Source organism: Hemitrygon akajei, chromosome 2 (genome assembly GCF_048418815.1).
Source record: "Hemitrygon akajei chromosome 2, sHemAka1.3, whole genome shotgun sequence".
Classification (NCBI taxonomy): domain Eukaryota; kingdom Metazoa; phylum Chordata; class Chondrichthyes; order Myliobatiformes; family Dasyatidae; genus Hemitrygon; species Hemitrygon akajei.
This window is the reverse complement of record NC_133125.1, coordinates 42,206,209-42,224,102: the sequence shown is the minus strand read 5'-3', so window position 1 is coordinate 42,224,102 and position 17,894 is coordinate 42,206,209. Positions and strand designations below refer to the sequence as shown.

Genomic DNA, 17,894 nt, shown 5'->3' with positions numbered 1-17,894 from the left:
TCACCTTTAAGGATGCTAACCGTTCAACACGTCCTCTTCTCATTATGACCATCAGTGAGGCGGTATAGGAGCCCAAAGGCCCACACTCAATATTTTGACAACAGCTTCTTCCCCTCTGCCATCAGATTTCTGAACAGTCTATGAGCAAGACCTATTTCTCTTCCACACTATTTATTTATTTTTATTGTAAATTATAGCAATTTGTTACGACAGCTGCCATAAAAACAAATTTCAAGACTAATTTGTGACAATAAACCTGATTCTGATTCTGAAGTGAAATATTACTAACTTTAACAGCCTAAGAAGCTGTACAAGGAGAATGAAAGTAAGAAAAAAAAACCTGCTGTTGCTGGAATTACTCAAAAGGTCAGGCCACATCTGTAAGAAGAGAAAAAGTCAACAGTTCAGTTGGGAGACCCCTTGTCAGAACAGAAGAGCTCTGACAATCAGTCTCCGACCTGAATTATTGACCCTGTTTTGCTTGCCACAGATGTGGCCTGACCTGCTGAACGTTTTATACTTTTTTGAACCAGGAGAATGGATTACTTTCAATTCCAAAAGTAGGTGTTCATAACCTTGGGGCACCTGTAGAGAATACCTTACACATCACTACCCCAAATGCATGACATATATTTTCAAAATGCATCTACTAGTTTTAGATACCCCAAAAAGGGAAATATTATTTCAGCATCCACCTTATCAGTTCCTCTCTTAACGAAATCACCCCTCCAATGAATATAGGCTCAACCTCCTCAAGCATTCTTCATATATCAATCCCTTCATCCAAGAATCAACCTGGTAAACCTCCCCTGCCAAGTATAACATTCCCTAAATGTGAAAAACAAAATTATACTCCAGGTGCAGCCACACCAGTAGCCTAGAAATCTCGATCAAAACATCTTCAATTTTATAATAATATCCATTGCAATGAAACCCAACAGTTGAATACATACAAGAGATTTTGCAGACGCTGAAAATCCAGAGCAAAGTACACCACAATCTGGTGCAGCTCAGCAAGGCAGCTCATTCAGTGATGATGTCTGACTTGCTGAGATCCTCCAGCACTTTGTGTGTGTTGCTCAACATTTGAATAAGTTTTCTAATTGCTTGCTGTACCTATAGATTAAAATTTTGTGTTTCAGATTCTAGGACTTCCAGATCCCTTTGTATTACAATATTTATTACATTTAGATAATAATTTGCTGCTTTCATTGTTCCTTCAGAAATACACAATCTCATTATTCTCAGATTCCATCTGATATCATATTGCTTACTCAGTTAGCCTATCTACATAAATACAGAGGATTAATTGGACCATTGATTAATCAGGGCAGATGCTTATCTGGGACATAAGAACATAAGAAATAGGAATAGAAGTAGGCCATCTGACCCATTGAGCCTGCTCCGCCATTCAATAAGATCATGGTGGATCTGGCCATGGACCTGCCTTTTCCTCAGAACCCTTAATACCCCTTCTATGCAAAAATCTATCCAGCATTGTAGTAAATATATTAACCGAGGTAACCTCCACTGCTTCATTGGGCAGAGAATTCCACAGATTCACCACTCTCAAGGAAAAGCAGTTCCTCCAGATCGCCATCCTAAATCTACTCTCACTAACTTGAGGCTATGTCCCCTAGTTCTAGTCTCACCTACCAGTGGAAACAACTTTCCTGCCTCTATCTTATCTATCCCTTTCATAATTTTATATGTTTCTATAAGATTTCCTCTCACCCTTCTGAATTCCAAGGAGTACAGTCCCAGGTGACTCAATCTCTCCTCATAGTCTAACCCCCTCATCTCTGGAATCAACCAGGTGAACCTCCTTTGCACTGCCTCCAAAGCTAGTATGCCCTTCCTCAAGTAAAGACACCAGAACTGCACGCAGTATTCCAGGTACGGCCTCACCAGTACCCTGTACAGTTTGCAGCATAACCTCCCTGCTCTTAAATTCAATCCCTCTAGCGATGAAGGTTAACGTTCCATTTGCCTTCTGGATAGCCTGCTGCACCTGCAAACCAACCTTTTGTGATTCATACACAAGCACTCCCAAGTCCTTCTGCACAGCAGCATGCTGCAATCTTTTACCATTTAAATAATAACCTGTTCTTCCACTTTTCCTTCCAAAGTGGACGACCTCGCATGTACCAACATTGTACTCCATCTGCCAGACCCTTGCCCACTCACTTAATCTATCTATATCTCTCTTGAGACTCTCCATATCCTCTGCACAATTTGTTTTTCCACTCAATTTAGTGTCATCAGCAAACTTAGATACACTACACTCAGTCCCCTCTTCCAGATTGTTAATGTATATCATGAACAGTTGCGGCCCAGTGCTGAGCTCTGCGGCACACCACTCACCACTGATTGCCAACTAGAGTAACACCCATGTATCCCAACTCTCCGCTTTCTATTGGTTAACCAATCTTCTATCCATGCTAATACATTGCCCCCAACTCTATGCATCCTTATCTCATGGATACATCCTGTATGTGGCACCTTATCAAACGCCTTCTGGAAATCCAAGTAAGTAACGTCCATCTGTTCCCCTCTATCCACTGTGCTCATTATATCCTCAAAGAACTCCAGTAAGTTTGTCAAACAGGAACTACCTGTGTTGAATCCATGCTGTGCCTAGCTGATAGATCCATTTCTTTTCAGATGCCTCATTATTTCTTCTTTAATGATAGCTTCAAGCATTTTCCCAACTTCAGATGTTAAACTTACTGGTTTATAGTTATCTGCCTTTTGCCTACATCCTTTTTCGAACAGTTGCGTGACTTTCACCTTCTCCCAATCTGCCAGAGCCTGCCCAGATCCAGAGAATTTTGGTAAATTATCACCAAAGCCTCTACCATAATCTCTGCCATTTCTTTCGGTATCCTAGAATGAATTCCATCAGGATCAGGAGACTTGTCTATTTTCAAGCCAACAAGTTTGCTCAGCACTATCTCTTTAGTGATATCTATTCTATCAAGGTCCTCACCTCCTGTCACATCCATATCATCCCTCTTCGGCATGTTCGACTTGCCCTCCACTGTGAAAACCAACGCAAATAGTCATTCAAAGCCTTGGCCATTTGCTCATTAGCCAATATCAATTCCCCCTTCTCGTCCTCCAAGTGACCAATGTTCAGCTTAGCCACCCTTTTCCACTTTATATACCGTAGATTCCGGACTACAGAGCGCACCTGATTAAAAGCCGCTGGCTCTAATTTTAGAAAGAAAATCAATTTTTTACTTGTACAGGCCGCACCGGATTTTAGGCCGCACCGGATTTTCGGCCGCAGGTGTCCCACGTTATAATATGAGATATTTACACAGAAAGATATTACACGTGAGGATTTTTTAACTTTTAATTAAATCCATATGGTAACATAAACAAATACATATTGCAAATGCTTTTTTTCGAACGGCTACTTTTAAATATACGTTGCGTATACTTTTTTACTGAACAACATTCCAATATCTCCTAACGACTGGTAAAAAATATATATATACTGCAGCCTACCAGGAAAAGTTATTGATCGCCTTTAACTTAAAAGCAGCGTTCGCTCAGATCCAATGCCGCTCGCCCCCCGCCGTCCCGTTTATCGCAAACGGCATTTTTCCCACAAGACGCGGCGAAACCGGGTGTGACGTCATAGCATCCCGCGATGTAGTACAGAAAACAAATATAGTTAAAACACTTCTAACTTTAACTAGAAAATGAATTACTAAGCGAAAATATTATAAACTAAATATTATAACTAAATAATATAAACTTTTCTTCGAGTGTTTTCCATGTTGATGAGGGTGAGTACAAATGACTGATTTACAATAATTTAATTGTGAAAGTGCGCTTGATTTATCGTACAATTTCATTGGACCTCTGTGAACTACTCATCAATTTTATTGGTCTACTGTTATGAGGCAAAATGTTTTTGGCGGCATGAAAAAAACCATGCATTAGCCGCACCGTATTAAAGGCCGCAGAGTTCAAAGCTGTTCAAAATGTGGGAAAAAAGTAGCGGCTTATAATCCGACATCTACGGTAATTATAAAAATTTCTACTATCCATTTTTGAATTTTGTGCTAGTTTATTTTCATAATCTATCTTCCTTTTCTTTACTGCTCACTTGGTGGTTCTTTGTTGCTTTTTAAAGTTTTCCCAGTCTTCCAGTTTCCTACTACTGTTGGCGACTTTGTATGCACAAGCATTTAGTTTGATGCCTTTCTTTATTTCCTTGGTTATCTGTGGCTGGCTCTCCCCTCCCTTTCTGTCCTTGCTTTTAACTAAAATGTACTTTAGCTGAGCACTGTGAAAAATCTCTTTGAAAGTCTTCCACTGTTGCTCAACTGTCCCACCAGCCTGTGTTCCCATTCTACCCTATCTAACTCCTTCCTCATCCCATTGTAATTTCCCTTGTTTAAGCATTAGATCAAATTATTTCACCTTCCACTTGTATGAGAAACTCAATCATGCTGTGATCACTCTTCTCAAGAAGATCCCTAACTACAAGATTGCTAATTTTACCTGTCTCATTGCACAGGACCAGATCCAAGATAGCGCATTCCCACGTTCTCTTAAAGAACAAAACTACCGTAGATTCCGGACTACAGAGCGCACCTGATTTTTAGCCGCTGGCACTAATTTTAGAAATAAAATCATTTTTTTAAATGTAAAGGCCGCACCGGATTTTAGGCCGCACCGGATTTTCGGCCGCAGGTGTCCCACGTTGTAATATGAGATATTTACACAGAAAGATATTACACGTGAGGATTTTTTTAACTTTTAATTAAATCCATATGGTAACAAAAACAAATACATATTGCAAATGCTTTTTTTTGAACCGTGCCCGTACGCGGCTACTTTTAAATATACGTTGCGTATACTTCTTTACTGAACAACATTCCAATATCTCCTAACGACTGGTAAAAAATATATATACTGCAGCCTACCAGGAAAAGTTATTGATACCTTTAACTTAAAAGCAGAGTTCGCTCGGATCCAAAGCCGCTCGCGTAATGCCGCTCCCCCCCTCCTTTCCGTTTCATCGCAAACGGCATTTTCCCACAAGACGCCGCGAAACCGGGTGTGTCGTCATAGCATCCCGCGATGTAGTACAGAAAACAAATATAGTTTAAACTAAGTAGGGTAGGTAGCACAATGCTTCGAGTGTTTTCCATGTTGATGAGGGTGAGTACAAATGACTGATTTACAATAATTTAATTGTGAAAGTGCGCTTGATTTATCGTACAATTTCATTGGACCTCTGTGAACTACTCATCAATTTTATTGGTCTACTGTTACGAGGCAAAATGTTTACGAGGCGGCATGAAAAAAACCTTGCATTAGCCGCATCGGATTATTGGCCGCAAAGTTCAAAGCTGTTCAAAATGTGGGAAAAAAGTAGCGGCTTAAAATCCGGAATCTACGGTAATTGACAAAATAGCCAGGATTCCCCTTGTTTATATTATTATGCCATTTAATTGGAACAAGAGTTTGTTGCCAAAGAGTTTCTAACTAGCGGTCAGTTGTGTGCATGTGTGGCTGTTAGACACTGCTACATCATGCTTAGAGTGAACAGTTTTTATATAGTGTCAGTTGTGTGTGCTCAAAAAGCTGTGATTTTTGTCACTGATAGCCGGTGAGAAATGAGCAGTAAGACAATTCAGAATTGTTTTACTCACTGACCGTTTCAAGCATTCAGGCTTTGAGATGCCATAAATGGCTGAGAGTGAAAAATAAATGATTTCACTTCTCCAACAAGTTAGAACCTATGAAGAATTTGAAGGTGTTGAAAATTATCCTGAATGTTACAATGAAAATGAAGATTTGGAAGATGCAATCATTGAAAGCATTGTATGAAGACAGTCCATTATCCGCACTGGATATCTGCTCTGATTTTGCTCATTTACAGTCAATCAAAAGAACACGGCAGCATGTACTGGATAACTTCCTCCATCAATAATTATTGCAAACTAATACCCAGTTTTATAGTACTGTAGTAGTATTAGTAATGTACTATTTTATTCTGTATTTCATTTAAATACATATATTTTTACTCATTTAATTGGTGGTTTGTCTTTTTATACCTTTTTTACTACTTCCATGAAATTTTGGTTAATTGGGGCAGCTGCTTTGGGCCAAAATGTACTGGTCCCAATGTGTCCCAATTAACTGAAATCCATTACAATTCTAAAACAGGTTATGTCTTCCTCACAACTTGATAACTTTGCACTTACACCAAATTTGGAATACACACCACCAGTCCCTGCACAGATTACAACGTTGAAGCCCCAGCACTGATCTCCATTGCTCTTTGCTAGTTAACTGATTGCCAAACTGCAAGTGACCCAATTATCCCAAATGTCTTCTATTTGTGAGTCCATCCTCAACCCATTTGGTCATATTATTCCCAACTACATGTACTCTTTTGAAATAACTTTTAGATGGCAACATTTTAAACATCCTTATTAAATCCAATACACAACAATTGCTGGTTCTCTTTTATCAACCCTCAGGAACCCTCTTGTGAAGCACAATTTTCTTTTCATAAAGGTCATCAAATCTGCTTGACTATTTTATGATTTACTAGATATTTTGCTTTAACCTTACATGTAAGAACTATTTTTCAATTTTGTTTTTCCTTCTTCATGGCAAAAATGTTATCATCTGTAGCATGTTTTGTTGATAGGACCATCTAAATTCTGCAGGTGGCCCCATGATCTCCACGTCTTAGGGTTAGACAAGTGATCACTACAATCCACCAATGATCAATGTAGATAATTTTCTAGAATAATGCTTCTCTCTGCTGTCCTATGACTACATTACCCCCTGATAAAGTAATGAATTTCATGTATAAAATGATTATGGCCATCTTTATCTTGTCCCTAACCTTCTGAATATCTGCAAATCTCTGGCATTATGTTTTGGACAAGAACTTTCTCCAATTACACATTCAGAAGACTAAAGCCATCATCTTTACTTCACTTGTCTAATCATCGAAATATTCCCACAACCTGGCGACTCAGTTTTAAGGACTCTTCATATTATGTTCTTGATATTTATTGCTTATTTATTATTTCTTTCTTTTTGTATTTGCAAAATTTGTTGTCTTTTGCACACTGGTTGAAAGCCCAAGGTGGTGTGGTCTTTCATTGATTCTATCATGGTTATTATTCTATCATGGATTTATTAAATGTTGAGATTCAAAATTCACTTATTATCAAAGTATGTATAAACTATACAATCTTGAGATTTGTTTGCTCACAGGTAGCCACAAAGCAAGAAACCTGAAAGAAACCATTTAAAAGAAAAATAGAATAAAAACTAAAAATAAAAGACCAAAACTTGATGCATAAGAAAGAAAAAAAATACGAATCATGCAAACATTTGAATTGAACAACGGCATTCCAAACCAAAATTGGGTACAGTACTCAGATCCAAACCATGGAACAGCCCAGCGTAGGACCAAGGCCTCGTTTATCGGTTCACCATATTAGTAGGCACGGAGTACAGCAGTCTTCATAGTCACAGCGCCATGGAGATGATCATCATGGAGAACGAGCGAAATAAGCTCTCGTTCTGACTGACACTCTGTCTTTTCAGTCTATCTGTGCCGGCATCTAAGTTGGCCAAACAACAAAACAGCGAAAGGCTTGGTGCCCCAGAGAGAGGAGTGAAGATCGTGGGGAGTGAGTGAAATCAGTTTTCGCCTCCGATCAGGCGTTTAAGCTGTCTAAACAGTGTAAGATACCTCACACTGTGACCCAGGTGACTCGCTCTGGGCCCAGATTCTTCAGCCAGCCCAAAGCTGCTCTCAAGCTCTTCAGCTTGGTTCCCAGAGCAATCCAACCTCGCACCCAGGCCAGTTGAATGACCATCAGAACTTCTCTGCTCACGCCCCAACTTCTTTCAGCAGGCAGAGCGATCCAACCTCCCTCCCAGGTCAGTTGAATGACCATCAGAACTTTTCTGCCCGGATATCGACTTCTTTTAACGCCCAGAGTGATCCAACCTCACTCATGGGCCAGCTGTACAGGCATCAGAACTCCAACTGCAATAATTCTGCAACAAACCATCTTGGCTCATCCTCAGAACTTGCTGGAGGATTGGTCCCCTTATCTAAGGAAGGACTTTATTGTCATTCAAGGAATGTTACAAAGACTGGGATAGCAGGATTTAAGTATCAGGAGTGATAGGATCTGTTAGGCCTATAATTTGTTGGATTATAGAAGAATACCAGAGGCCCTCATGGAAACCTATAAAATTCTAACACAGTAGACAGTCTAGATACACATTTTTCCATTGGGCAAAGATGCAGTATGTTATTTAGAACTGGGATTAGAGGAAATCGCTTCATCAGAGAATGGTGACCCTATGGAATTCTCTATTACAGAAGATAGTGGAGGTCAAGTACTTTAGGAGAAACGTATTTCTTAAAGCTAAAGGGATCAATGAATTACAGGGACAAAGGGGGACTGGGCTAATGAAATGGGTGATCAGCCACAATCATATAAATGGTGTAGCAGGCCAATTTGACCTCATTCAGTAAAATAAACATGACCAATGAATGATGTCATCACCCTGACACAGTGGTGTCAAGAAAACAGTCTCTCCCTCAATGTTGCAAAAACAAAGGAGCTGGTTATGGACTACAGGAGGAATGGAGACGGGCTAACCCCTATTGACATCAATGGATCTGGGGTGAGATCCTCAGTATACACATCACCAAGGATCTCACTTGGTCTGTACATACTGGCTAGGTGGTGAAAAAAGCAAAACAGCGCCTCTTTCACCTCAGACGGCTGAAGAAATTCGGCATGAGTCCCCAAATCTTAAGGACTTTCTACAGGGGCACAATTGAGAGCATCCTGACTGGCTGCATCACTGCCTGGTATGGGAACCGTATTTCCCTCAATCGCAGGACTCTGCAGAGAGTGGTGCGGGACAGCCCAGCGCATCTGTGGATGTGAACTTCCCACTATTCAGGGCGTTTACAGTGACAGGTGCACATAAAGGGCCCGAAGGATCACTGGGGACCCGAGTCACCTCAACCACAAACTGTTCAGCTGCAACCATCCGGGAAATGGTACCGCAGCATAAAAGCCAGGACCAACAGGCTCCAGGACAGCTTCTTCCACCAAACCATCAGACTGATTAATTCACGCTGACACAATCATATTTCTAAGTTATATTGACTGTTCTGTTGTATGTCTCACTGTATTATTACAAATACTATTCAATCTGCTGTACTATTTATTACATATTACTAATTTGCACATTTAGACAGAGATGTAACGTAAAGATTTTTACTCCTCATGCATGTGAAGGATGTAAAAAATAAATTCAATTCAATTCATTTCACTTCAATTATTGATGGTGGATGGAGAGAGTACAGGCAGATCTGTAAATCACTAACAACTATGTTATGCACCGAGTCTTTGATGCTGTCAAGGTCATCTAGAACCCTAGCCACACTTGACTAAAAAGCAAGAACAGAAGTGAATTCATCAGGGACAAAGAGGCGACCAACATCAGCTGGTACACTTCAGTCCTCCATCATGTTTCCTTCCTGGACTACATCCCACAGCAACTGATACAATCCAACTTTGCCACTGGACCAGACTGGCGAGAAATTAAAACAGCATTATCCAATCTAAAACAAACAACCAGATCTCAGGGGTGGACAGCATCCCCGTCAATGTTCTACAACGTGGCTATGAGAAGCTTCAGTCGTGAATTTACATTGCCCACAGCTGGACAGAGGGAGATAAAACAGGGGATCTCAGAGATACAATAATTGTCATGCCTGTTTACTTCAAAATTTCAAAAATATTTCCTGAAATATTAGCTTGCTCTTCCTTTCTCCCCATGCCAATTAAGCCAAATAATTCCTCCGGCATCATCGGCCTCCTTTCCAGTATTGATGCCACAGTAGTTTAGATGTACTGATTCTTCAAATACTTCCAGGCAATCAGACTGATAATGGACTCAGGAATAAACAGCAGTTTAAAATAATTATCTTGCTACCCATTCAGAAGTGCCACCATAAATTATCCTTACTAACATTGATTCCACTCTCCTCTTCAGTCATTTATTCAACCTAAACCTGGCTGTGTGAGTATTTGCCGTTCTGGTCAATTTGAAGTGAATTCTAAGGACCCATTCCTAAGGATCTTCTGTAGTTTGTCTCCATTGAAGATTTTGTGTCTACTGTGGTCTGTCTCTGAAATTCTCTCCAGTGGTGGTGTCACTTCCAGACCCTTTCTCCAACGCACTGACCTCCATCCATCCTTTACCTTACCCAAGATCCTGCACCCTCTTACACATAAAGTTATCTATCACCCATGCACTCTTAAAATAACTATTATCACCTTAATAAATTTTCTAAAATGACATTCCTCGTGATCTTCGGGTAAGTCCACTATTCACTCTCTTGTACTCCCATGGAAAGCCTCCAGGTTCTTCAGCATGTTATTTTGGAAAAGAGACTCCTAATGTTGCAAGCTGGCCTTTCTCCATTCTTTTCTTTTAAAGCTGAGAATAGGTTAACCCTTTGAATAGCAAAGGGCTTAGTGACCATTTGACTAACTACTTCCAGTTCTGAGGGAGGGTTTTTGACCTGAGATATTGAGCTCTTTCTCTTTCCACCGAAGCTGCCTAATCCGCTGAGCAACAACAGGACATTTAAGTTTCTGCTAGGCAAGTATATAGAGACTGTAGGTCTCTATTTGGTGTAAACTATTTATGAAATTGACAATAAATCAGATGGCAATGACTGTACTACAGTTGCCAAACAAATTGAATTTCTTTCATATGTAACAAAGATTTTTTTAAAAAAATTTTATAAACAATTTTCATAGCAATGTGCTCTTTATACAAGTGCCTATGTTTTAGTGAGAACAGTACAACTTTGGGTTTGTGGCAGCTCATACCATACAGCTGACAGAAATCTGCCACTGTTTTCTTTCACAGCAGTGTTTCGCTGGAGACCTGCGGATTAGGAATCCGCGGATCTGCAATATTTTATTGCAGATATTAATTGGATGATACTCTTGTCAAGTACCATGCCAATGAATGTTAATGCAATTTACAATTACAACAAAAAATATCTGTGTACCTGAAAAAAATGGTGAAAATTGCTGAAAATATATGGCACATCAATCAGCATCTATAGGGCAAAACAAGGTTTTATACCTAAAACATTAATTTGACCAGTCTTCCTATTAGCTACCCCGCCCACTGGTATATACTATGTTTGGTAAGCAGCTGTTTCAGTATTAATCACCCTTACATACGGGTTATTAACGTTCTTATGTCATAACACATTTTCAGTATTGCTGTCAGAAAACAAAGGTAACAGTAATTGTTTGCCTTTTTAAATTTGGTGTATTTTTAATATGAAGTCCCATAACCTGCTAAATCTTCATATCCTTAAAACTCATGACTGGAATACTGTTGCAATGGTTAAAAATAGACCCCTGGATTCCACAGATTCCTTGGTTAACGTACAGTATTCATCTCCTTTCACATGTTTTAAGTTACATGAAACCAATTATTGTGCAGTCCTGTTGGGCTTCAAAATGCATTGTTTCATGTTTTCATGCCATTATCATCAAGCTGTGTACTTATCTAATTTCCAAATCCCAAGTGACAACCCCTGCAGCCAAATCACCACAGGAAATTCATTCTAAATGCATGGCATCAAATTACATCCATCCGCTGCTGTTGCTTTCACGTACTTAATCAACTGTGGTGTTTAAATAAAGAAACAGAATGTAATTATTATTTTCACAAAGGTAAAATGCTGTTTGAAATTAAATTCACAATTCTGCAACTTGACGGTCTTTTAAAATAAGCACATTAACTCTACTCGTTCATGATATAAGTGCGTACAGGTGCTCTCTGATAGTCGTTAATTTTGGTTAACCATTTATTATTGTAAATCAGTATAAACAACTATTTAGCTACAACGTAACTTACTTTGAAAATGTTACTATTTATTATCGAATTGAGAGTATGTGTGAATAGCACACTAATTTACAAGTAATTTAAATCTAGTTATCAATATATACGTATTTATTATAGGGATTATTTGTTCGTTTGAGCTTCAAGAACATCTCATTATTCAAAGGATTTTACACCACCACCATCTAATTTATTTTTAAACTTTGGAGCATTTTACAATTGCAGCAAATTCATTCACTTTCTTTTCAATCTACTTCAGATTTTGACCTGAAACATTAACTCTTTCTCTTTCCGGCGTTCACGCGTTAAATGGTTAAAAATAGACCCCTGGCGTTCGGGGTGCGTTTTCTCATCTGGAGTAAGTAGCTTTCAAATCACTTTGATAAGAGCATCGCGCAAATTCTTGAAGGCTGTTTTGTTTATTGTTTTTCATTTCCTTTCTTCTCCAACAACACAAAAACGGCACACAAGTAGTATCGAATTTGTGAATTGGAAAACTTTGACGGTACCAGTGACGTCACAACGCGCAAGGCCGTTTCCGTGTAAATTAATCTACCCGGGGTTCGGAACCAACTGGGGAGAAAAGAAATGAATGAGACTTTTTTTAAACAGACGAAAGTAGAAAAGGAGAGATGCAATAGAAGGAAACGTGAAATGAGAAAAATGTCACGAATTAGTAAACAAATCGCGATAAGATCAAAGAACTAGCAAAGTACACTCAAAGTTTCCAAATCAGATTTTAATCCAAATTACTTCCATTTTCTAAATAGACAGCATGTGTATTGTGAGACGTTAGTTTACATTATTTTAAAAGTTGTTAAGAAACTTAGAGCCATTTTGCAACATTCCTTTGGATCTTTGTTTTTTGTTTATTCCTAGAAAAGATGGAACCGGAAACTCAGCATGAAAGATAACGGGTCTAGCCTTGTGGAGTAAGACGGGAAAGCAGCAATCCCATGGCGGACTGAACATGTTACAGTACTGCACATACCAGCCCTACACTCGGGGAAAGAACACACACAGCACCGCGCAAGCTCCTGGGGCCGGCCCACAGCATCCGGCGGGAATTTACAAAGAATGCATACTCGGCAGGAAGCGACCGCTATACCAGAATCCCGGAATCGGATTTGCTAAAATAACAATCATTCATAGGCTCCTCCTTACAATAATTAGATTGTGCAGAGTGAGGAAATACCAGCCAATACTATCTTGTAGTATGTACTGAGGGCGGGATCGGTGTTATCAGCCAGTGGTGTCACTCAAGATAATACAGGGGGCGGAATGAATGACTATTAACCTATGGTACCACAGAATACAAGTAAAGTGGGCGGGAGATAGAGATATTAGGCAATGATAGCTTGGATTCCAAGTAAAGAGGGTGGTGCTTGAAACCATCGGCCAATTGGAGCTCTCTGTATAATATCAGAGGCGGGGAATGGGGGAGGACATGTCGCGGGGCAATTCTGCTGGTTGTTCGCAGCTTGTTGAATATATTAGGAGTCGCTGCCGAAGTAATTAGAGCACGTTGGCTTTTTTTTTGTGGGGAGGAGGGAAGTCTGCTGTAAAAAGAAACGGAGACAAACTCTTCGAAGCATTACATGCAGTGTGTTGACGGAAAAACAGGCGAGAAGAGCATAGCCTACTATGTTGTGGGGGAAGTACTGAGAAAGAAACTCTTCACTGCGATCGCAGAAGACTTTTGAATGGATGCGTGACATAAGCCATCCCTTATGCAAAAAAATAGCAAACTTCAAAACTTTCAGACACCAAGACGATGGCAAGTCTCGCTGGGTTGATCCGATTCGAGGGGCATCTTATCGTCTGTTTGCTGATAATTTTCAGCTATTCTGGATCGCTGGCCCGGCGGATCTGCTGGCAAGCCATCGTGCAGTGTCAGGTCGAGCCCGATTGTAGCTTTGCCTACGAGCAATATACCGAGGCGTGCAGGTCAGTGTTAAACCTGGAGACCAGGCGGTGTCCCAGCCACTGCCTGTCGGCTCTCATCCACCTCAACCAGACGCAGAACGGACCCATGCTGGAGAACTGCGACTGCGTCAAGGACGAGCTGTGCAAAAGCACCAAGCGTGCCATCGAGCCCTGCCTGCCGAGGACTCGCAACCGGGACGGGGTAATGGGCTGCACCGAAGCCCGCCTGCAGTGCGAGATGGATCAACAGTGCAACAACGCCATGCACCGCTACCTCCATAACTGCGGCAAACTTTTCAACGGCATCAAATGCACAGATCAGTGCCGGGAAGTAATCGAGAGCATGCTGGTTATCCCTAAAGCCTTGCTTCTCAAGGAGTGCGTCTGCGACGGAGCCGATCGACCCATTTGCGAGGCGATTAAGGACAACATGGCCAGACTATGCTTTTTTGGACCCGATCATAGTTCAGGCAGTAGCGGGTCGGACATGGAGCCAGATGAATACTGGGACTATGAAGTTGACCCAACAGACAACGTTATCAGCTATGGTGACGATAATAGAGGCACAAAAAGGTACACTTCAAGCGCCAGAGACTCCTCCACCGTCCCAGTGCCTAATGTTTTGACTTTGATGGCATCCATTTTACTGCTACTGATAGCCCGGTTATAATTGAACAATGAAACTTTTATATTCTTCTTCCATAAAGAAGCTGTGCACTGCCATCTTCAATATAAAAAGACAATTCATAGACTTTTTATATAAATTTTAATTCTGGTAAGATTTGTTTGTATTTTTGTTTGCATCCGAGATATGGAATTTACCTCTGGTGCAACTAGTATAAATCTTATATGACTGGTATTTTTTAACCAGTAGCTGTGTGTCTGTGCATAAAGTTACATTTGGAGAATAATTTATTGAAATATAGACTTAACCACATGGCTTTGGTTTTGCACCGAGCAGTAAGAGAGTGCATTAATATTTTTATCGGCTATGGTGCAGAATTTCAATACTTTTCACTAAAGGGAAATTGATTTATTATGACCGATCGACGATCCCAATTGAACAATATAAGGTGCGACATAGATTTGAAAAATCTTTAAATATGTATTTTTGGAAAGCGAAAGATATATAAAAAAAACTTGGCCTTGATAGAAATTGTTCTTTAAAAATATTTTGTAAGGTTGCCATTAACATTGTATTTTCATAGAAGCCATAAAGAGTCATCTAGTTTAAAAACTATGCCCTAAGACTTCGTGTGTGCCTGTGTTGGGTGCATGTGAAAACGCTGGCGTTTCGCAGTTAATAAGGTGTTTCGCGAACTTTGAGTTTGAGTGTATAACAAACTAACTTTCCCAGACTTCCAGGGCCTTCACTTTTGGTGTTTTCACTGTTAACGGCTGGGTCGTGTTTTGGCTTTTGAATAATTGAGTTTCCTCTGCATTACATTTCTTTACAAGTTGCTGCAGGAATCATTAGAGTGATTACTTTTTTTTAAAAAAAGTTAACATTGCTATGCGAGGGGAGGTGCAACACAGCCATTGATCACTATGCAGTATTGACTAACATGCGCAGTGTACACTGGACATCTTTTTAAAGTCCCTCAAAAATCATTTAATTTTCTCGTTATTATATTTCGGCCACTAATCTTTAATCGCTGCAAAATGCCGTCCAGAGCAAGCTCGCTTACCTGTCTTTCAGTGTAAATATCTTTGAGCACAATGTATTGGAACATTTATCGCAATTCATATTTAAAAAAAACAATTCTGCCAATTGTTTGTGTTTTGGAATGCAGCCGGTCCACTTGTTTGACCCATGTGTGTCCACGAGATGTGTACTTAGTTCCACGGCGCTGAGGGGGAAAGGGTCAAAGATGAGAATCACCACACACAAAAAAAACTAAAGCACATCGGACAACCCATGCATATAATGTAATGTCTTCTACTCTGAGTGGCTTTGAGGGCATTCAGCCTGGGCTCCTGCCAAGGCTCCAGATCCTCACTCAAACGCCCTTAGATAAATAATTACACTCTTAAGCACCCGTCGAGTGCTGGTATACTTGACCTTGTAAATAAGAGTGTTTGCAGTAAGAATAAATTCCATCGTTTGAAATCTTTAAACATTTAACACAAAGCAGGCCCGGTCCTCTGGGGAATTGCCCATGCCTTCTCAAGTAAGTCGCGCCACATCAGGCTTGCAGAAAAAGTTTATTTATCTTTTCTCTTGCTGTTTATTTTATTCTTCAATGTTGCGGTTGGAAGCCCAGTCAAAAGTTTAACTGCACCCACAAATAAACTTACTTTGGTTGACGGATTTGAGTAACGACCGCAACCCTATTATGCGGATTTTATATGAAGGGAAACCTGTATGCTTACATTTGTAACCGCTGTAAGTAGTTATTTGCACACCTTTTTAAATGTACTTTAACGTGGGCACAGTCTTCCCGGAAGCGTCTTTCCTCGCCGCGCCTGTAGATTGAAGGTAATTTTTTTTAAATCTTTTGCAAGTAGCAGCTGTTTTCACGTATGAGTCGATTTGATTTGGTAACTTTTATTCTTACATCTACGGATTAGTTGTAAATACAGACTTTGACAGACTGTCCAAATTACAATGGGAAGAAAGTCCCGCTATAAAATAGCACCATAGAAGACGTTGTTAACTACATGTGATTTTGACAAATCTGGTAAATATATAATGTTTTAAAAGATGACCTGTTGACCCGAAGTGAAATCGTTGTTTGCTAGCTACTGTTCAGGCGCTCTTCGTTGCTTTTCTGTGTACATAGTTGGACTAATGGCTGTTTACGTTAGTCTTACGACTGAACATTTCCAGTTTCCATTGAAAAGACATTTTGATGCACGAGACATAGGGATATTTCCCCAGCAAAGAGTGGAGATATTAGCACTGCAAAGCCTGGGGTCTAGCAGCTGAGTGATAATTAACCCAGAGGATAAATGGGGACTAGTTTACAAGCGCCTGTCATCTGCCTAAAATAAATCACCAACCAAAACGTCTGGTAAAGTTGCCGCTGATTCGCCCCGAGAGTGCAAATGGGCATGGTATATGTCAACCAGACCCAGAGAGGCGATCATCTTCATGTTTTACTTAGATTCAATAACTGGATTATTATGTTAGAAATTTATTTTAATGCATTATAATTTTACCCTTGATGCTTTTTGCTGTGGGCACTGTCTTGGTATCTCACAGGAGTACCTTTTCAATAGGAAACGATAACAATTTTTATTTTCAAAATCCGCACCAAAAAAAAAAAATGTCTTATTAGCATGACGGTACTTTTCTACCGTGCTCGAACAGCAAATCGAGGATTGCATTTTCCCTGGTACCGGGCAATCTAAGTAACTATTTTGAGATTGTAGGTCAGCGATTTGTTGAAATAATATCGGCCGCACGCAAGAAAACCCACACTGACTAAAGATCAATTGAATGAATGCTGCCAGGCATTATGGTAAAAAAACGATCGACTCTGGCGGATGTCGGCATATAGAACAGAGAGAGTCCTGAGGTACAGCGTCGAGAGGGTGCAGGGACTTTTCCTCTCTCTCATTCTCGTTCTCTGTGACAAAATGTTTAAGGGACTCCTGAACAATACCGGAGAACAAGGAGCAGTTCATTTAATTGACAGTGACCATACAGTATATGGAGAGAGGGTCTCTTGCTCCACTGATCAGCCCGGCAGACAGCAGTCCTTTTGTATACAAGGCACAATAGAGAAAAACATAGTACTTGGTGTTTATGAAACCATCATGACAACAACATTGACTATCCAATCAGCTAACTCGCAGTGGCCATTCTCCCACGAGTAACCAGGGCTCCAAATAAATTATTTCAACAATGTTTATTACGGGACCACAAGAGCCCTTCAGCTGCATTAATCGGGGAAGTCGAGTGGCACTTTTGTTATGTAAATGTTAAGCACATAATAGTTCAGTCAAACAATGGGCAGGCACTTCATTCTAGCATGCTACACGTCCAGGAAACTGCAGGGAATTAT

At 40.2% G+C, this 17,894-nt stretch overlaps 1 protein-coding gene across 1 annotated transcript; it reads left to right on the top strand.

Moving 5' to 3' along the window:
• Positions 1–13,434: 13,434 nt before the first annotated feature.
• LOC140741223 (growth arrest-specific protein 1-like) lies at positions 13,435–15,124 on the top strand. Its single transcript, XM_073071178.1, has one exon. It carries the CDS (start codon positions 13,733–13,735, stop codon positions 14,552–14,554), a length of 822 nt encoding a protein of 273 aa, XP_072927279.1. The 5' UTR covers positions 13,435–13,732; the 3' UTR covers positions 14,555–15,124.
• Positions 15,125–17,894: the final 2,770 nt, after the last annotated feature.